General features: G+C 35.5%; 1 protein-coding gene across 3 annotated transcripts in view; it reads left to right on the top strand.

Annotated features, from left to right (window-relative positions):
• The window catches only part of LOC149273458 (voltage-gated potassium channel KCNC1-like), a 31,874-nt gene extending 13,055 nt beyond the window's left edge, over nt 1-18,819 (top strand). The window contains exons 2-4 of one of the 3 annotated variants that reach the window (XM_089506299.1): nt 4,205-5,138; nt 9,712-9,822; nt 18,683-18,819. In XM_089506299.1, coding sequence (XP_089362425.1) covers nt 4,205-5,138; nt 9,712-9,822; nt 18,683-18,819 — 1,182 coding nt within the window. Of the gene's footprint in view, nt 1-4,204; nt 5,139-9,627; nt 9,823-18,682 lie in introns of all 3 variants that reach the window. The other 2 variants (XM_089506298.1, XM_089506301.1) reach the window with 2 other exon arrangements.
• Nucleotides 18,820-22,785: the final 3,966 nt, after the last annotated feature.

Genomic DNA, 22,785 nt, shown 5'->3' with positions numbered 1-22,785 from the left:
AAACGTCATGCAAGATTTGTATTAAATTTGATTTAAAAAAATAAAATAAAAAAAAAATGTAGAATTTATAACAAGGAAAAAAAATCTTATTTTAAATAATAAGAAAATAAATAAATTTTACACATTTTAATTGTAAACCAGGGGATTAAAATAACAAATAATATCAATGTAAATTAAATTGAATTTTTTTCTCTAATTTGTTTTCTTTTTTGTAATTTTTTACAGTTATTTTTATACATGACGTACATATATTTATACAATGAAGATTTTTATTAAGATTATTTTGAGCTAACACAAAGGTTTGTCACACATAACATTTTTGATGAACCATAAAGATATCATATCATATTAATCTTTACAATTCGTAAATCATAATTTTCACTTTCTTTAAAGATTTTAAAAACCAATTTGGCCAAATACTCTCATTGCCTCCTTCAAATTTTGAGGATGAACAGGCTCTTTAAAAATAAATGAAATTCATAATTTCGTATTTTATATAATTATAATAATGATTTTTTTCATCATATTTACAAAGGCTTTTCCCATTTAAAAGTTACGCCAGCACCAAAATCTGTGCCCCCCCCCCTTTCAGTGCTTATACTTTGCTCCCACTGCCTTCGAGAAGAGATCAAGCAGGTTTTCAGTACGTGGCTCCTCATTTGACGCGTCCTCCATCCATTCCTTTCTCTAATATATGTTGTTGTTCTATGTCACACAAAATCTTTGTTTCTGTGTTTTGAAGATGACACCATGAACATTCTACACTTATTCTTGACAATGAAGTTCAAAGAGGTCCACTGGAGCAGCAGCAGGGGATGGAGAAATAGTTGGCTGTTTAGAGCAGGCTAACTGACAAAAAGAGCAGAAAAAAAAACACCTGTTAGTCAGGGGTGTGCAGCAAATTTTTATTAATTTAATTCTGTACACCCCCAGCTGTCAGAGTAGTTTGGTTTGCTCTCCTCCTTTGCCTGTAGCTGGTCTCCTCACCTTCACTGTGGCAGATGTTCCTTCACAGACACAGAGTCTCTGCCTGGGCAGAGATGCAGTTTGCAGGCTGCAGACACAAGGTAGTTTATTTCAAACATGTTTTGCAGCTAGCGTTAGTGAATACAGCCGTTGAGACTACATTTCCCATGACTTTCAGCCAGTCTAGTATGTTAAGCATCATGGGAAAGGGAGTACTCAACAACTGGAGTGCCAAATGTTAGATTTTTATATCATTATTGATTGGCGGTGCAGCTGCTGTGGAATGCACATCTCGTGATTCTCAGCCATCCATTTGGTTGACTGAACATCATGAAAAAATGTAATAACAGCACTTTGAGTGCCAAAACTATCAGGTGTCCTATTTTTTTTGGTTCCAAGCATTTATGTCACTTTTTATTACCCTCTAACTACCTTTTTTTTTTGTAACACCTCAGAATGTTTACAGTGCGTCACAGAGCCCAACTTCACAACATTAACGTTTCATGACTGCAGCTCCCCTGATATACAGCCATTACAGTCCTCATGTTGTGCAGGTTCATGATGGTCTGTAGCTACTACTACTGCAGTCATATCCATTTTCCTATTAATGGGTAACTAACACCTGCCCCCCACCAGGAAACCCCTCTCCTGGGCCAACAAAGGTAGGCAATTGGGAGAAGGTAGGCAGGTATTTGGGGGGGGGGAGGTGGGGAGAATATTTTGCCCCCCCTGGAAAAAAGGATTGTTTATACCTTGTCTTGACCTGCAAATAATACATTTTTAAGCAAATATCTTAAGAAGTTATCTGTACTATGATTCAAACGGGTTAAAAAGCAGAATAAAATTGGTTGCTTTATATGGAACATTTTGAAGTAGTAAGTTATGTGATTTGGGTGCTTTTATGGTGTACCCTTGACTTCATTAATTCATATTTATCCTTAAGAAAAATATTTTCGTTATTGCGGATCGTGTAGGGTAATAAACTCAAAACACAGAAAGAAAAGTTTATTTGGGCAAAATAAGACAACATAGTGAAAGGAAATTCAACTCAGAAAAATGCAAGGTTATGCATTTGCAAAATAGAGTTAAGAATTCTATTGACACATGAAATTATTGGGAAGCTAAAAATAACAGCAAAATAAAAAAAATCATTGTTTTCCCCAGGACATTAAAAAGTAATAAGCTAGGATTTCTTTATAAAATATATTCTGTATGATATCGAGTACTTCTAGCTGCCAGCCATACTCTCTTTTTCTGACATTTATGCATATGTAATATTTTGCCATTTTTAGAGAAAGACATACAAAAGTATATAGACGTCACTTTAAAGAGTCTGAAACTGATAAATCTATCCCCCAAAAACTGAAAAACGTATTCTCCTATAGACCAGTGGCCAACAGCACCACACAGATATCCCACCTGCAACTCCCGCTGGATATTCCCAGACACATTCAGCTGTCGGCCGCACTTACATCATCAGGTGGCCGATGGCCTTAAAGAACCAGGGCCGCCCCGTTGCCACCCCAGTGTCTGAACCGATATATTCTGTGTTTTATCAGTTTTTTTTTTCTGTTACAGTCTATGGGAGAGTTTATGCTCAATTTATCTCCAGTAATAACCCCAAAACCATTTCTTCCATGGGACGTATAAAAACAGGGAATAAAAAAAGTTTGAGATCGAGGACGTTTCACTGGGGAGGTGTATATACTTACAATATATCCTATTTAGACCTAAAAAGACCTTAGATTCTGCATTTCTTTAAAAAAATAAGAAGAGAGATAGAAAGAAACATTGAAATATTTTCATGAGAATAAACAAAAAGCGAAACACATGGAGCTAATTTCTTTTTTTTCTATTGCGAAAGTTTAAGCCCGTTTTATATGCGCAGCTCTGGATTGATAATAAAAAGTAATATAGGTACTCTATCCAGGTACCACTTCTTAAGATAGTACTGAGTAGCACTTAAAGAATGATCGTTACATTCATTCTTAAGAAGCCCGTCGAAGAATGAACGTTTTTGTGCCGTATTCATTCACAAAGTTTCCATGTAAATGAAACAAAATACGCCTTCAGGCAACCCTATAATCATATATAAGTACCTCTTTCTTTTTCTTTGTATTTACCATTTTGTCAAGGTGTTCAAGCTGATTCCAGCGCGCTATTTAATTCAGTTGAGTTAAGAAATGGATTGAGATTTATTATCAAATATTTTAATTGGAAATTATTCGATTCGATTACCATTACAAGTTTCCATCCAGGAGAACCATGAAATGGCTTCAAGGGTAATATAATTTTGGAGATCTATTAAGGATCTCTCAAAATCCAATGGAATCTTCAGTTAGTATGTCCATTGGTTTCGTCCATATCATTGAAACACAGAATTTGACGGCAGATAAGAACCATTCGGCCCATCTCGTCTGCCCATTTTTCCTGATGTATCAAAAGCGCAAGTCAATCTACATGATCATTGTCTACTGGTGTTCAACGCAAGCATTCACCAAAGTCAACCGTACTGAGAACCCTTGGATAGAGCACATGATTAAAGTAGGATTAAGCCCCCAAACCCTGGACAGATCTTATTTTAAATTGTTCTATATTTCGTAGTAAAAGGAAAAAAAATCATAAAACAGTTTGTATATTTTAAATGATTGGAGGACAAAAGGCGCTCACCTCCCTGACTACCTTACTTGGCCATGTTTGGTGGGTACAGGACCAACACCATTCCATATATATATTAAGAATCACACCAGGTCCAGGTTATGTTTCGCATATTATATATGTTCCACAATCCTCTATGAGAGATGGATAGAAATGGATTCACACTGAAAAAAGTCACTTTTATTTCATTATATCAATATTGTTCCTGATGGTCAGAAGTTGGTTTAAAGATTAAAAAAAATGTTGTAGGAAGTGTAAAAAAGAAGGCTTTAAAATGTGTGGTGATTGGATATTTAAAAAAAAAAATAAATTTAAGGATATTGCTTCCTTAAAATGTAATAAGTCTTTAGATAGATAAATAGATAGATAGGTATATGAGATATTCAGCCAGGGAAAGCTCTAACAAACTTTGTTGGAAGAGTCCCATTCTATAGCAGTAAGTCTTGGTCCCAGCGTAGAGATGAGTAATTAGCCAAGCTTTTATATACCTCTACAAAATGTTTGTGTTTTTCTATTAATATTTTCCATTGAGTCTGTGTCGTTTGTATAACTGTAAATATTCTCTGTGTTTGTTTGGCAGTATATCGCCTTTGCTTCCCTGTTCTTCATCCTCATCTCCATCACAACGTTTTGCCTTGAGACCCACGAGGCGTTCAATAATATCAACAACAGGACCGAAACGAACACACGAAACAACATCACCAGTACGGAGATCATATTAGAAGTGGAGACTGAACCCTTTCTAACATATGTAGAAGGCATGTGCGTGATCTGGTTCACTTTTGAGTTTCTTATACGTGTTATGTTCTGCCCAGATAAAATGGAGTTCATAAAGAGCAGCTTGAATATTATAGACTTTGTGGCCATCTTACCGTTTTACTTGGAGGTTGGCTTGAGTGGTCTGTCTTCCAAAGCAGCTAAGGATGTTCTAGGCTTTCTGCGGGTTGTCCGTTTCGTTAGGATCCTGAGAATCTTTAAGCTCACTCGACATTTTGTTGGGCTCAGAGTTCTTGGTCATACTCTACGGGCCAGTACCAACGAGTTTCTCCTTCTTATCATTTTCTTGGCGCTTGGGGTTCTAATCTTTGCCACTATGATATACTACGCAGAGAGGATCGGCGCTGATCCAAAAGACATCACCGGCAGTGCCCACACCAACTTCAAAAACATCCCCATAGGGTTTTGGTGGGCCGTGGTTACAATGACAACTTTGGGCTATGGGGACATGTATCCAGTGACTTGGTCGGGAATGTTGGTGGGTGCTCTCTGTGCTTTGGCAGGCGTGCTAACAATTGCTATGCCGGTTCCCGTTATTGTCAACAATTTTGGAATGTATTACTCCCTAGCTATGGCTAAGCAGAAACTACCAAAGAAAAAGAATAAGCATATACCCCGGCCGCCTCAACCTGGATCACCTAATTATTGTAAACCAGACATGCAGTCTCCCCTTAGGAGCATGCAAGGAGATTCCTGCCCTTTAGCTCAGGAGGAAATCATTGAGATCAACAGAGCAGGTAAGAATGGATTTCAGATCAAAAGAATTCACAGCTACGTACAGGTACAGTATACATTATATGGAAAATATTACCAGCTATCCTAAAAGAAGCAAATAACAGGTAATAACAATTCTCGGAATGGGTTTAAATAGAAAACTAAACTATTTATATCTGCTCATTGTATCTGCTGGTAGACAATCTTATGGTGTTCTGTATTCTAACAGTGGATCGTCCACAAAGTTTTAGGTATCACTAAGAAAACTTTCCAAACTACCTATTGTTTTAATTCGATATAACCATTGTAGAGACTGTTGGTGTCGACAGGGCTGTTTTGCCCCAGAAATGTTCTGTATTACCAATGACTTCCATGTCGGCTCTTAGGACCAATTAACTATTATCAATGATGAGAATCAACATAACGATCCTGGCCTGGACCATATTCTATATATTAACCCCACGTAGGACAAATACCGTAACAATATGGGCTGTAGAAATCATATACCTTGATAAAAACACCCATTGTCTTTATACCCCTGAATAAATGGGTGCAGAGTTCTTTAATACAGTGCTAAAGGACCTTATTCTTCTAATATCTTAGACCATTGCTGGTGCTCATTCATCATGCGCTCTCGCTGAGTGTCGCCAAATTTGTGATTAAATAAATTAAATACAAGATTATATATATAAATAAATTAGCTAGAACCAAACAGGAACACTGGCAATATCAGCAATATTAATATAAGATAATATCTTTATTTCCTAGTATGGTATAATTTTTTCCTGCAATAACATTTTGTGACAAAAGGGGACAAAATAATTAAAAAAATGATTCATTTTTTATTACTCCCATGTTTAAAAATGTAAAGAAATGCTCAGCCTGCTCATAATATCCATCAGCAACAAACTGAGCCCTTAAAAACGGCCCTGTGGTCAGCAATAAAGTGTCTTATTCAGGCACTCACTGAATAATTAAAGTCAGGGAGGAAAGGACTTCATTAGATAAGCAGGACTTCATTAGCATCGCCATAAAGCATCACCTTAGTGTAGTGTTGGAGCAGGGAAGGTCACATGACTGACAACAATGGCGGCCTCCAGGTCTGCAGATAAAGGGAGTTTTTTGGAACAGTTTGAAATAAAAAAAAAAACCTTTTCTTGAGTGCAACACTACATTATTATATACATCGCTGTATTTAATATTTAATATTTTATTGGATAGTTATTTTTCTAATAATTTTTGGACTCATTTAAATAATTAATTTAAATAATTAGTCTTTCAATTGACTAACTATAGTTCAATGCTGAGGCATTGACTTAATTTTTATCTAGTAATCACTTAAATTACAGAAATATATAGCCTGCACATATTAGAAATTCTCCCTTCATTTAATATTTTTTATTTGTGATATTTAGATTTTAACTGGATGCTATGATTTGCATTTTTCTTAATTAGTGTTTTTTTTTTTTGCTAAATCAGAAAGGTATTCAATAAAACTTTTAAATCATATGAAGAAGTTTGCAAACATATGACTATTTTTTAAGAGCTGAACTGAATCTTTTAGAAACGGCGCGTTTTCAGCTTTTCAAATCAGATCAGATTTGCCCTACTTTTGAAGAAGAAAGGCTTTGGTAAATGACTCGGAGGCACAAATGGTTTTTTTTTAAATTCTATTTTTAGCATCTTTTAAATTGGCTCTATCAAGAATGAACAACTTGGCCGATAATTGTATGAAAACACGCACACAATGGATGTCAATGGATACTGCACGTTGTCCTTTATCTTTCCTATGGAGGCAAAAGTTTTATTACTAGATAATTTGCGACTTTGTTAATCTGTACAGGTTGGGGCAGTAATCTTAAAGTACCCCTGCGTAGGCATTAAACAGCTGTATTATAACAACCCAGTCAATGGGTAAAAAAAAATAACCTAGTTTTGCTACCCCATTAACTCTATCAGAGCCAGAACTGGAGCGAAAACATTTCCAGGCACTTAAAGCCCACCAGTGCAGTGATTATGACCTTTTTTTGCAGTTATAAAATAAAGCCTGGGCATTTAATCTTCTTGCCCGATGGCCAGTTAATGCTTGCATTTAATCCTAATTCAATAAATCTTAATTCATTAAATCCTAATTTTTTAGATTCCAAATCTTGTAGCTAAAACAGAGCCACTTCGATGTGGGCTGTTGCCCATTTTGTCATACCAGTACTTTCCATCATAAAAATGTTGGTTTATCTCTACACCCGGAAACTTCCCAGGACTGCCTCCCAGGAACTCTCTCTCATCTGCTCCTTATATGGAGCAGAGAGTGGGTGTGTCTGGGGTGTGTCTGGGTGGGGCTAGCCATGAGTGGGGCGGAGCAACCTTCCAATAAAACATGGAAAAAGGGCTGTGAGGGTCTAGACTCTAGACAGGACCTAGACAGGGAGTGGACCGAATGCTGCTTCCTCGACAATACATGAAATGCTTTCATTCAGAATCAGTCCTGATTTCCAGAACTTTTTGGGTGAAATTCCAGATATTATGCCCCAAGCTGATTTCCCACCTAGCGAGAGTTGATTAATCAACGTGGTGGCATCTAGAAGACTCTCGAAAAGCCAACATGACAAAGAAGACGGGCTTAGTTTCTCTGCATTTTGTTTCTTATATAAATATAGCAAAGATAGGCAAAGAAGGGCATTGGTTTTAATATTAAATAAAGCTAATTTAGCTGCTGTAATTAATTATTTAAGCCCTCCTTGATTTCTGCGGAAACATCTAACATCTCTCCTTCAAGCTTCACCTACACTAAATTTACTATCATCCTGCGGCTTTTGATGCGTTTTCCCCCAATATGCCATATATTAAACATATTTTAAGACTTCGCAGACCATAGAATGTTGGCATCATTAGTTACCGCGTTGTTACCGCCACGGAGTTCTAGCTGCCAAGCCTGTGTCGAAATTGTACGAAAAGGGAAAAAAAAAAAAGAATAATTATACTTTTTATGGATTAGACCGCATCGAGACAGTCTCATTATACATACGATGACAATTTTGTGTTTACTAGCCTGTGATAAATTATACCCTGCATTTGTTAATTATACTTTATCTTTTGCATTTTAACTGTGAATGTTTAATACATGTAATACAGTTAACTGAAGGTCAGATTAATGTTAATGGCTTAGGGTTGACTTTGTCAACATCTTGAAGTGCCACACCAGCTCCATTTTAGTCTAATCGTTTGGGAGGGGGTGGGATGTACCACTGTTCATCACGGTGACTAATTACAGCAGCAAATGGGTTAAAATCAAGATTTTTATCTAATAAATGTTTTCCTTAGTGTGTCTCAGCAGATATAATACTCCAGGGCAAAACACTATATCGCTAATTGGCTCAGCTGTTATCAGCAAATTAAAAAAATATAAAAATTAATAGAATATGATGGCTTCGTTACTTTCGAACTAATTTATTAAAAAAAATCTGTAATAAAGTATTAATGTGTAATAATGCTACGGGCATACATGTGAATTTATACATTTCAGAGAAAAAGCTAGTAGCCTGACCCAGAATCCGTAACAGTACGAGCTGAGCCAAAATTAATTCTTTAAGATCACATTTAGGCGACTTGAGGGATCTCAGAAAGGACACCATGGGCTTGGATTCAAAGCTGGGGTAACAGCTAATTACAAAGATACATAGAATTTGCAGCCAGATCGGCCCCATCCGGCCCCCGTCTAGTCGCCCGTTTCTCCTGCTGCAAAGACCCAAAACCTTAGTCGTTGGTCTCGTCTTAGATTCAGTGCGACAAGTTAATGAAAATTGGCAAATATACTTCTATTTTTTTCTTCCATTACAGTCTATCTGAGGATCGTTATTCACATACTTGCAGTAGATTTATTTCAGACATTGACTTCAGGCCAAGGACATCATATTTCAGAATTACAGGATGAAAATAAAATATTCTCTGACGCTAAAAGGTTACAAACTAAGCCACTCTGCTACTTTTAGAACGAGCACAGAATCCATAGAACGTCTTTCCAGTAGGGGTGGTTGTGATGAAAGGGTATCAAAAATGCTAAACCTTACTCCTAATATCGAGGTAGATTTGATGATACTTAATGATGGATTTAACTCTTTGTTATCCAGTGTGCATTAGATGGTAGGCCTTTTGTTCCTTACACACGAAAACATTATCTGTGAAAACAAGTCTATGATGGTAAACCAAAGTTCAAATGCTCTAGACTGCGCAGAATTTTCTAGAATTTGGTAACCAGGCATTTTAGAGACGAGAAAAGGCTGTATCTGTAGTTTTCATGTAGTTTTCATCAAACTACAGTAAGTTTTAACATGGTTTCTGTTCATTAATTCTAGGAGAACTCAGTAGGACCACAGAAGGTCTCAGTCCAAGACCTTCTGTGGACCTCATGAGTTCTCAAATTGTATAATTTAGATATTTCTAGCATGGACCACATGTTTGACCCTTCTAGAACTAACACTAGATGTACTTTCTGTCTTTCACTTATCACTAAAGACTCAAAGCAGAATGGAGATGCCGCCAACGCTGCCCTGGCGAACGAGGATTGTCCTACTATAGACCAGGCTCTATCACCAGAAGAAAAGTCTCCTGTTACTCCAGGGGCAAGAGAGAGATACAATCGTGACAGAGCGTGCTTCCTGTTGTCCACCGGAGACTTTGCACATTCACCAGATGGCAACATTCGCAAAGGTATTCGCCTCTGACGCATTTGACCACCTTCACCGCTCACTTTCATTTATGCAGCTATTTCAACCAAAACTCCTTTTGCAAAGAACAATGTTTTTGGTCTTCCCTCTACTCCTTAGATATCTCGGGGCTTCTTTTTTTTTTTTAAACCATTTCCCTCTTTTGAAACATCAATGCTGATATTTCCTTGGGATATATAGATGATGTGCGTCACACATGGCCAGTGTATTTTCAGAAAAGAGCTGCCTCCATCCTGACGACCCTGCCTTCTGTAGGTTATCACCATAAGACCCTTATGTTTTAATCCATAGAACATATTATCCAGGCAGCAGACATGGAAGAGGATCCTACTTTTTTTTTTAAAGCACCCAAAACAGATTGCATGATAAATATGGAGGAAATAAAAAATGAAGACACGAGTGCATCAAATTTACATTTCTTTTAAAAAAATATGTATAGTGTGTTACTGTTTTTCGGGTCCCCAAAGCAAGGCTGTTACTCCCTTTTTTTTGTGATGGATGATGACAGGTTTCTTTTAACTATCTTCACTTGGAACAGGTATGAGATCGTTAAAGTGATCTGAAATAGGAATATGAGTATATGGAAAAGGGATTTTGGAGGAGAGATAAGAAAGGCCAATTCACAGGTTAAGATATAGCAAATCAAGCCATAAATGTCTAAGCAATTCCATTCATTTAGTCGTATTATGGTAAATGGGATATATATTATGCCATTGCCTTGGGCTACACTCATCACATTACATTAACAATAGATTTTGCCAGTTTATTGAAACCGAAGAAAGAATTATCACAAATTTGTATGTCGTTCTTTTAAACAGACGACATAGAAGAATATGGAATCTAATCTCATCTGGCAGCAGGATAAGATACCCTCGCTCCAGCTACTATAGTCCAGAGTATTATTACTAGCAGGGTATGATGGGAACTGTAGTCCATCAAAAAACATTTTTATACTGAGCATGTACACTCAATTCATGTATAATGTCTGCATTTAAATATACATAACTAGCCTATAAATATACATTCATGTAAATATGTACACACATGGAAGTGAGTGGGAATCAGCCATGAGTTCTGATGTAAAGCTACTTTGGCTCTTAAAAAAAGTGAGGTTTAATTATTATTATTATTAAAAATGATGAGCTGTATATGGGTTGAAGTGGGATGAAAGATCTCATCTCATTGAACTCTTTTCATATGTCTATGTTGAACCCTTTTTTATTGCATTTATGGCCAAGTTCCACGTAAAGTAGACTTGGCATTGTCCATGTGTCCACTTTTTTAAAGGCACTGCAGAAGATTAGTGAGTGTGGCTTCACTGCACCCATTATAACCATGCCACCCATTCTTTGCCCATGTTCCTTCCACTTTTCACCCATGCGCTTCCTATGGTGGCATTTTTGATAGGTGTGTTCCTAGGGATGTAAAACCATCCCAGACCATATGATGAAACTTTAAACTTAAAAGAGTGAAAATTGGATGAAAAAGATGCTACATGAAAATGGTGTCCATTATCTCCTTGGGATTTATAGATGATGTACAATGTGTAAATGTCCAATGTTTTTTGTAGAAAAAAAAGCTTCATCCTAATGACTCTAATGACTTCATGCTAAAGACAAATAAATTTTTTTCAGTAGGCAGTTAACAGTCGGGTAAAATCTCTAAATCGATGTCCAACCTCAGAAACTAACAAGCTGAGTTGGATCCCTATTGACTTCAATACAAAAGCCAACCTCGAGAAACTTGCATTCTCACGGACATTATTCAGCTCAATAGCGGACAAAAGAGAAAAATGTATACATCAACATCCATTTAGTGCTATTATAATAGGGGGGGCAGTAAACTTTAACAGTAACATTAAAATTGAGGATGGACAATTTGGCAATATAATTAACTGAAATAACTATTACTTGAGTTAAAGGGTCACTGAATCTCATTATATAAATCCAAACTGGATTGTATATTTGCAAGAGTGGGACCTTCTTCTCTTCAGAATGTTAATGAGCAAGCTACTTGTAACCTTTCTTGTAACGTTCAAGAGTAAGTTTGCCAGTAAGTCCAAAATTTGACCTCCATTTTTTTCAATAGAGGAGAGTGTACACATCTAGGCAGCCGAATACGGTGTAATCAGAAGCCTTCACAAGATAACTTTACTCAGTATTACTCAGAACAGTATAAGGGATTTGTATCACTTTATCATTGTCATGCTTGCAATTGGTCATTTAACATTATTGTACTGGCATCTTGAGAGTATTGGAGATGGTTGTCTGCATCTGCTGGTGAGTGTCAAGTACCCCCCATGTATCATGTAGGGAGGACTACCCACTTGGCCATTTTTCTAGCGTATCTTAATGAACAGAATTATCTTACCTCCCATGGAACCCATCAGGAGGCAAAGCTGACAATCACACACCATTAGTGACCATGGCTCATAGAGGCTCATTTATGTATTTGCAGGACCTGTATCGACCATAGAGTTAGTGATACTTCTAATCATCCCACCTAAAGGGTGACACTCAAAGGTTTAAAGAAGGGGCCATATACTGAAGCAGATGTTTGGTTCTTTAAGACCCCCCCCCAAGCTGGATAGTCATATAGATTCTACGAGTAACCTCAGGCATGATAGCAAATATTGCAAACCAATAACTTATAGCAAAGGGGTCGAAATAGTTACTTAGAAAAAAATGTAATCTTCTGTATCTTGCAGGTTTCTTTCAAATAGAAAGAAATTAGCTCTTTTACGCAGGATGAGACAAAGGCTGGGAGTATGGGGGCGGAACACCTTTATAAACCATCCACATTAAAGCATTTCTTTTTTTTGTTTTTGTTTATTTTCATTTTCATTCATGTTTCATTGTCATTGCCTGCGCCCTTCGCTCTTCAGCTGTCAACGCCTGTACTCCATCTCCTCGACACGGCGAATGGTACAAACAGGACATTGATCTTCTGCATGATCTTAATGCCAATGCTGCCTCTTGGATCAAGCAATAGGATGCATGGAGCCTTAGGGGTGAGTAGCATGAAAGGGGATGCCCTTTTCTCACCCTCATTAACTCTAAAACATGCTCTTTTATGTTTATTTCTGCAATGCACCTCAATAATCCTACTCATAAACCTCAGATCCATATGGATTATACTTTGGTGTTTTTATTGGCTGGAAACTATTAAGTTTTTTTCACATAGATAAAGTCTTCTCCAGCCAAGTATGGATCCGAAATTTCATGTAACTCATATTCCATGTACTAAATGGTTATCTAATGATCTGATGCCCAAATGCCATTTGTCTAAATGCATGTCTGGAATGCCCAAAATACATTGTATCAAGCAAGCCTTTGGATACAATATACAGAGTTCAGATCATTCCTTAATAATTGTCACATGTTTACAGGTTACAGTAGAAGTCAACTGCATCTCTGCAACATCTGAGTCCATACATGGCCAACATACAATGATAATCTCATATCGAAGTTCATTTGATCCAATTAAATAACATTAATGGAATGTTTGATCAAGCAAACATAGTGTAGACATACGACCCACAACCATTAGTGGATTGTCCAACTTAGCTCTTTTTGGAAGTCCACCTAGATGTATCAATAAAGTATAATATACTTAAAAGGAAACTCAGTTCTGAAGAAAGACTGAGTTTTATCAACTCAAGTATTAAGTCTAATGAACATTCTCTTTCAATATCTAGAATTCAACACTTGATCATCTTTCCACCCAACTTAAAATGCCATTCCATTCTTCTCTATAGGAAATAACATAAAAGTAGCAATAGCACATACGCCATTCCAAGGTCTGCTATGTGGATTTTGTGTGGCATCCTTTCACGCTGCCCTCTAACCCATTTTATTGAGTTCCAGGTAAGTCGTTCCGAATAGAAATTGCAGTAAAACAATCAAAGGGACGTGCAGTGACTCCAGACAACCGTTATTCTTTATATGTAATGTTTCAAAAATCTGTAAGAAAAAAATCTTTAATTGTCTTTTAAAGGGGTTTTATTAGTCGGAAGACGTTCTATTTTAATATAGTGCGTAGGCTTATACAAGAAACGGTAAAATAATCAAGTAAAATTATGCCTTGTTCATAATTCTGCTAGGGACACTTAATTGTCATGTGACATAAAAGCAGGCTGTTATAGGTTGTTTCAATAGAAACTGAAAAATGATAGACCTGCTTAGGTTTATTTGCTTAATATCCTAAACAGTGAAATTCTCTCAATTGAGAAAAACATTAGGGGCTGCATGATGATTTTTGTTTAATTAGACACTTGTAGAAATTAAATAAACATAAAAAATTGTGATGCATGTAATACTATAAAATATTTCCAATAAAAAAAAAAAAAATTAAGTAACAATATAAAATTCACAAATATTCTAAAAAATACCTTGATCTACTGAGATTTTTGTCTCATTATAAAGTGAAGTTACATTTAAGAGGTAAAAAATGTTTTAAAATTGTCTAAAAAAAAATCTCAAATTACATAAAATAGCCATGAATTATAAAAAAAATATATATATATATATATATGTAGTTAATTGTTGCATATTTGCAAAAAAAATGTCAACATGGAAATAGTAGCTGATTCTAGCTGATTCATAAAAAAATATGATATTAAAAAAGATTTAATTTTGTTGAGAGACGCTTTAATTATTAAACACATTTTACAAAAAAATTTAAAAAAGAATAGCGAGAACCTATTTTGATTTGCTATGTTATTCCTCTGTATTTTTCCAAATATTCCATGTAGAAATCATACCATATGGAATTGTTTATTAGCTTATATTCAAGTTAAATGCTTTGAAAAAGATTAAATATATGGCAATTTAATCAAAATTCTTCATTAAGATGTCACTTGAATCTAATTATGAAATAAGGAAATTGGTCTTTATAAAATATTATATAATGACTCACATTAATGATACATTTTCTGCATTTTCTGGTATTGACTCAATACGGCTACATGAGATAAATGAATCACTAATGTTGGCAGAATTTTATACACTTTATTTCTATACAATAATATTACAACATTAGAGTTGGATTCTGAATCAATTTAGTAATTTCTAGATATTAACTTTTTTTTAACTGACTTGTGTAAGGAAAAGGTACATAGTGGAGGACTGCCAGCATGCACTTTTCGTTTGAAAGTGTATTAATCCAATTCATGAAAATGCCGTAAATGTTGCGGTAATGAGGAGACCTCGAAGAGGAAGCATGTGCCAAATATGTCTGCCCCGGGGTACCTAAAGTAGGGCTTAGTGAGTGTTGAGGGGTAAAAAATGGTCGAGTACTAGAGTGAGGTGTAAAAGAATGAAGAAGGAATAAAGAAAAGGAATATATTTTTTCATAACATTAAAGCTTAGTGGAAGATACCTAATCAACCCCAAAAGCTAAGGCAAGTCAGATCAAGTCATTGGTCTAAAAATAACATTCAAAACCTTCATGACGTCTATACACAAGTTTTTAACATCCAGTGTGGTTGGCTGAAGCATGGTGTTCTACAGCCAACAGTGCAGATACAACTTTGCTCAAATTCCACATTAAAAGTTTCCCCACCTTCGCTACATATTCTCCCCCCATTGCCTGCTTCCAATGTGCAGGGGAAAGGAGTATCTTCAGTTGCTATATCTGATTACCCAATGTGTTGGAGAAAGACCTATTTTGCGCTGAATCACGCACATTATTTTGTGTACTTCTTCTGTAGAGTCACCGGACTCCATGAAGAATTGGTACGAAACCTTTTGACCTTCTGCATTTTCTGTCATTATAAAACTGCCCTGCTGAGTAAAGCCAAGATGAGTTCACCTTGATTTCTATTGTATTTTTTTGTTGAGCAGAATAGGTCCCAAAAAAACCCTGATTCTCCACATGCATAAGATTAGCCCAAATTAAGGAAATCTTACTAGGTTCAGATGGTTGAGTTGGCTCAAATTAGTCTAGATAATTGTAGGTCAAGGTTGCCCATCTATGTCTCTAGTACCAGGTATCCTTTCCTCCCAACTTTGGTCATCCTGATGTTGGAACATGTCACCTACAGAGAGATGAGTGCCCACAAACCCACAAACCTTCACTTTATTCTACATATTCTAGAGGTAGGACTAAATAATCCCATCTTCAAGAAAAACCAGTGAGAACTTTGTGATTTCCACTGGACTTCCTTGATGCTCAAAGAATGAAGACCTTCATTAGATATACCTAATTCTGAATTCTCCATACAGCTGAGAACAGAATACAGATATGTTCTCTGCAAATTAGAACCAAGCTGGTTTTTGTTTTGAACTAGGATTTTTTAATAAGAATTATCAGCATGCAGTTACATTATTTTTTTCTGATGACTCCACAGCTCTTACATATAACCCAACAATGGATACCACATGTTCTCAAAGTCACACTTCAGGTAAAAAGAGTGTTTTTTAACCAGCAAAGAATATTATTTTTAAAGAATGAAGTCTTCCTCTTTGCCAGTATAGAAACTGGGAGCCAATTATTCTAGACTAATGGTTTTATTCGCAAACATCGATGGGCAGAGGGGACCTAGTCAAGAAGACCTGGCAAATCTTAACACAACCATCCCATGACTTTCACTCATTCAGTAAAAAGTGTTTATATCTAGTAGGGGAGCAGAAAGGCCCATCTAATAACCGGGATTCCGGTAACCCTAACAGGGTGAAAAGGACTTTATCCGTGGCTTGCTTGGCGCACTTTTTCTTAAATTTTAATTCTTGATGCTTCTGACCGTTTGAGCACCAGAAGAGTGGGCAAGACATTGCTGGGCAAAAAAGTACACTTCCAGCAGGTAATTTTTCCATGGGCTTATGCTTGGGAGAAATACCCACTGCGGCAAAGAAACATAGAACCTGTCGCAGATCGGCCCCATTGGGCCCGTCTAGTCGCCTATTTTCTTGCTGTAAAGACTCAAACCTTAATCAATCGTTGGCCTTGTCTTAGATTCAGGACCCATATGCCTATCCCATACATGTTTAAATTCCCTCAGTGTATAAACCTCTACCCTTTCTGCTGGAGGCTGTTCCACTTATCTACCACCTTCTTGTTATCACATTTAAGTAGTAGAGTTCTATGTTCTTGCAAATTTCAAATAGAATTCTAACAAACTCTAAATAGTTGATAAATCCAGCCTTCACATATAACTAAAGGGCACTAAATTTTTGATAAACATATCATGGCCTTTAAAAATAAACATTAGCCTTGATACATTTTTATGGATTTTTTTATTTTTTTCGCGATGGCTGAGAAGTCTATATTCTTATTGGCTGGGACTACAATAATTTACTTGTTTGGCTACTTTAAAACTTGTTTGCATTTGGCATTCTTGTTAATTTTTCTCTGCTTTAGCCATTCTGAGACATAACAGCCAAAAATATATATATTTCCTTAATCAAAAATAAAATGGGGCTAATTTATTTGAATTTACAGAATATTATAAGTGGGCTTCTGGATAATTAGCTTTTTGCTATTTTGGTGGGTAATATAAAGCATTTAATTATTTTACCTTTTTTTTTTAGTAGTGGATAAGTCCAAATCATGAAATCATTTTTAGCTGGAAATATTCAGTTTTGGGGCTGTGTAACTTAGAAATTAAGGTATTATCCCAAATATATTTTCTAGTGCCGATAAATATTTTTTCCCTATTTTTTTCAACGTTAGGAAAATTATCTTCAGGATTGTCTCAGAATTATATAAATGAGTAAATATATCAGACATTAAATAACATTTGTAGAAGGGCAACTATACACCGTGACATATTTAACATAATATTTGCAGCATCTTACAATCATAAAATTGATTAATGAATTTAATAGAAGTGAAAATATAAAAATTATACCTAAAATTTACTTTGCGATGCTGGTAAACTTAGAAGGAGGTACATGGTGTCTGCAGCTTGTGTTTTCAATAGCCTGGGGGAGTTCTTTTCTCTTGCACTCTTCACTTCCTGCTAAATGTTATATCAGCTATCCAAACAGGAAGTGGAATGTAAGCTAAAATACTTTCCACTGTAAATGCAAATATTTGTTTCCCTGATAAGATATTTTAACTTTTGTTTCCTATAACACTTAAAGAAAAAGTGTTTCTTGTTTCTAAATCTTGCAATTTTTACTTTTCTTTTTTATAAATGAAAAAAAATGACTCAAAATTGATTTTTTATTTAACAATATCTTATTTACAATGATAAAATTAACACACAAGAAATATATTTTTCGATACTTGGCAAGTGCCATTGATCTCTCACGAAATCCACATTGCTCTAGACAGTAGTGCTTATACTACTTTTTTATGTTTTCCTAAAGACTGAAAAATACGACTGAAAAAATACAAATTAGCTATTTTTTTAAAAAAAAAGGGCAAAAAAGCATCAGATCAAATAGATACAAATACTAAAAATTCTAAATGAGAATTAAATGAATTGGTTAATGTAGTAAATATAGTTTTTGGGGGTTTTTGCTAAATGACCTTCAAGTTAAATTCACGTGGCCAATAACTGAACTGGGGAAAAAAAAATTGGAACTAGGGAAGGAAATCCATAACATTTTTAGATAAGAACTAGTGATGGACAAAGGTCTCGAGAAATTCCACATCCCATGATGCTTAGCGGAGCGACCTTACCGAATGTCATGGGGCTTGTTGGTCGCCAACATCAGGAGACCTTTGCCCATCTCTGGTCCTGTCAATGGGAAGATATAAGGCTGTCTGTGTCTCCAAACTCCCACAATATTGGCTTTTATTGTATAAAGTTATCCTTGCCCCAGGATCTGGACAAAATAAGTTGCACTTCATAATCTTTATTTTTTTCTTTTTTCATTTATGTCATGGATATGAAGGTTATGAAAAATCCCGGAGTCTAAACAGCATAGCTGGCATGAGTGGAAACACGCTCAGACTGTCTCCTGTCTCCACCCCATTTGGGTCACCATCTGCAGTGAGACGTCCGCGGTCACCCATTCCCTCCATCTTATAGCATGGACTCAACCAACTGATAAGGGGAACCTTAACTAGTAATAACAAGTCAAATACAAACATCAAAACTGGCAAACGAACACAAATAAGAGACTATAACAAATTATATTATTTTTTAAAGCGGTTGACAAAAAAAAAATAGATTATACACAGATATATTTAAAAAAAATCAAGTCTGGCTTTTAAAATAAAAAAAGACAACAAAAAAAAACAAACAAAAAAAATGCACTTTGCTGAGGAGTATTAAAAAAAAAAAAAGACTTCAACACCCCTGGTGAATCAAATTGGTGTGCTCCAGGAAAAAGCTCTTTACGGAGTTGAGAAAGCTCTTCCAGTAAGGAAGCCAAAACACCAAAGGAGATTTTATTGGGGAGTCGGGGGATAGGGTATCATTTTTTTTTATTGATATAATATTTATTGTTGTTGAAAAAAATGGAGAAAAAAAAAGACTAAACTATTTTAAAAAAGAATGAAACTGTTAATGAGCCTGAAAAACCTCTCTAAATATATATATATATATATATATACATAAAGAAATATATTTAACTTTATAAATCTCCAATACATAATATTTCCTTTATAAACACCTCTTCTATTTATTCTTTTCTTTCCTGTTTTATTAAAACTTTGATCTCATTCTTATGGAGCTGCATTCTGCTTCCCCTGTCATCCCGTTACCACCATACTCAGGATATTATGAGCCATATCGTACAAATATATGTGTGTGTGTATATATATATATATATATATATATATATATATATATATATATAGCCACACGTTTGTTAGACATATACATATATATGTGTATAGATACATACATTCTCTCTATTTCTACATATATGTATATATATATACTCTATATATTCAACAGATAATATATAGGTATTTATATATTCTAATACTTGTCATTTCCTTAAACCCTTCTGTGCATGATCTAGTTTTGCAAGCAATAAAAAAATCTGCCTGAATGCATGTTTTCACGTAAAATAAATTGAAAATTGTATATATACTGTAGCTTAGCTCGGTTCCATTCCCATACCTGGCTAATCATTTTGGTGCATGGCTTAATATGGTGACAGTCTGTGTCAGAATGTCCACGTTTCCTCTCTCTCTCTCCCTTTTAATCTTCTTTCCCCCCTACTCTCTCACCTACCTCCTTTCTCCTCTGCTCCTTTTGTTTTTCTCTTCCCCGCACAGAAAATTATAAGGAGAATCCAGTACTTGCCCGATATATGCAGGCGGAAGCTGTCACTGTGAATTAATTGATTTCTCCCCATAATTAAAAGTATCCTTCAGATACTTTATTTTCAGAACAAAAAAAAAAGAGAGAAAAGCAGATAAAAAAAACAACCACCAAATGAAATTTAAGGTATCAAAAATAATTTAAAAATTGAATTAAATGGAAAATTAAGGCAAACGAGGACGAGAAAAAAAAAAAGATGGCGAAATGATGAAGCTTGGAAATATATGATGCATGGATCAACATCTAAATGAAAATGGAATGAAAAAAGATGGAAGTGAAATGGGCAGCTAAGAGAAGAGGATGAATATGAAATAAACTGGATTCTTCTATTTTTAAAATTGAGGTTATATACACATGATTGCACTGGAGAGTATTGAAGAATGTGAAGATGATTTAGACTTTTCTTGAGAGGCAGAAAACTGCTGCAGATTCAACAAAGAAAAAGAACTGGGAAATGACAAAAAAAAAATTACTAAAAAATTACAAAAAAATTTACTATTTAAAGGTTGCATTTTCCTAGCCAGCATGTGTTTGCATGTTATACTGTAATAATATTTAATGTTATATGCAAAAAAAGGTATATTTTTCCTTCCAGACTGCAAAATCTGACAAAAATGTACAAATTTAGCCAGCCATTCAATGAGTACCTTAAGGACGATATTTAAATTGATGACTATATATATATATATATATATATATATATATATATATATATATATAGCTCCTTTTTGCATTGGTTTTGTTATTCTAATGTAGGTTCTTGGACGCGTTAAAAAGTTACCATTCTAAATGAAGGAATATTTTATGGATGCATTTCCACAGATGCGTACGATATGTTTGGGGTTTTATGTTTGTTGAAAACCAAAAGGGTGATTTATCGTTCCGTTGATAACTCAAAAAGATTCTCACCCTATGTTCTGTGTTGTCTCTAGAGGTTGTACCTTCAAGGGTTTTTTTGTGCCATCACTGGTGGTTCAACTTAGAATAAGACATATAACCCCATTTTGATAATGGAAGAAGGAGAGAAGGAAACAGTCAGCCATATTGTTTGCCCCCCCCCCAAATCGAGCAAATAATATGGTGGCCAAACCATGGTTCAAAAATGTTTGAAAAAACAAGTGACATTTAAAGCTTTTGGGATACAAATCCTCGTAAAACCAGGAATCAGTTTGCTATTTTAATTAATCTGGTAAAAATTTTGTGGCTCAGAGATCAGGAATGTATTTCCGGTTCCCACCGGTAACGAATTCTCTGAAGTACGGAATACACCGCCAAATGCGTTCACTTATTTCCCATTCAATATAAATTATTCAGGTGTGACATAGTAATCTTTTGAAGGTCTTGTGTACTCCATTAGTATTTCATAAAGCTTTGGAACTGGAACAAAATTACATGTTGAAAAAAAGATGGACGGTAGAAAACATTTAAAAAAATAGTAATAAAAATCCTAATAAAAAAAAATGCATATTAACGGTACCTTATGGCCATACGCATATCTTTAATATCTTCTAGTAGACGAGGTCACTGCTGTGCATTTAGGGGACAAATGTATATAAGTATAGCATCCTTAGTCAACATCTCAAAGGCAGTCATCAGCTTTCAGATCAAATCTAGTAAAACGGACGCTAAAAGTGTTTCATCTTTTAAATTAGGCGTATTCGCTTGTTACCCTGCTTCCCCAGATTTCCCATGTATGGGGGGTACAACGTAAGAAGAATTACATTTTTGCTAGTCTAGATTATATGGTTGATTTTTGATAACAGAAACCAATCTGGTGGTAAACTCCCTGGCTTTTCTTCTCCTATCCACCATTTTCTCAAGCCTTCTCTGTAAAACTGTGATGTTGTCTGTAAGAGATTTGGCGCCATGTGCGGTACCTTCTTGCACATCGGTAACCTGTCTCCTGTCTCATCTTCTTCTTCTCTCCCTAACCATTTCTAACCACATGCCCTCGCCTGGTATTTGTTTCTTGATTCTTTCTTTCCCTATGGCTCCTACACCATAGGTAATTCTCCTTCTGAGCTCACTTAATCATGGCCATGCAGACCACAAGGAGGTTCTAGATCAGGTGGCCTACCCCTGGAGATGGAGGGAGCCAACTAATGAAAGGGCCAGTGTAATAAATCCTTGGCGTCTACCCAAAAATTGCCCTTTTTTAATAAAGGACAAATACTATTTTTCCCCCATCGTTATTCATTGAAAATACCTTTTTTTTATTATGATTCCCCTTATCCCAGGGCCCAACTGGCGATGACAAGGTCCACAGGTATAAGGAACTCAGCTGGTCTTTGGAAGACTAGAAGACTTTGGAGGACACATTGGTGGATCTTGGCCAAAACTGGTGGATCATAACTGGAAGTGGATGTGGCTAAAGAACATATTGTTCTAGGCACATTTTATTGGACATATCCAGTAACAAACAAAAACCTATGATATTGGTATATTTATGTAATTTATTATTTTAAATGTATTATTCAATTATCTAGTTTATTTTAATAACCGTCGATTTCCAAAAAAACAGAGAAAATACATTAAAAAAAATAGCCAGTCCAGGTTTAACACAAAAGATTTAACTGCTTCCGTGAGAAAGTGAAATGTCATGGATTCATTTTGTATGCAACTTATTCTATGCAATTCTGTTCTTGTCTCTCCTTCTTCCAACGTAAAACAAAACCCCAGTAATAAATCAAAAATCCCTTTGAGCTAATGAGCACTTTGTGT

Source organism: Sceloporus occidentalis, unplaced genomic scaffold, assembly GCF_023333645.1.
Source record: "Sceloporus occidentalis isolate IW3139 unplaced genomic scaffold, rSceOcc1.0.p SCAF_375, whole genome shotgun sequence".
Classification (NCBI taxonomy): Eukaryota; Metazoa; Chordata; class Lepidosauria; order Squamata; family Phrynosomatidae; genus Sceloporus; species Sceloporus occidentalis.
The sequence above is the reverse complement of the archived record's forward strand: the minus strand, read 5'-3'. Positions and strand labels throughout refer to the sequence as shown.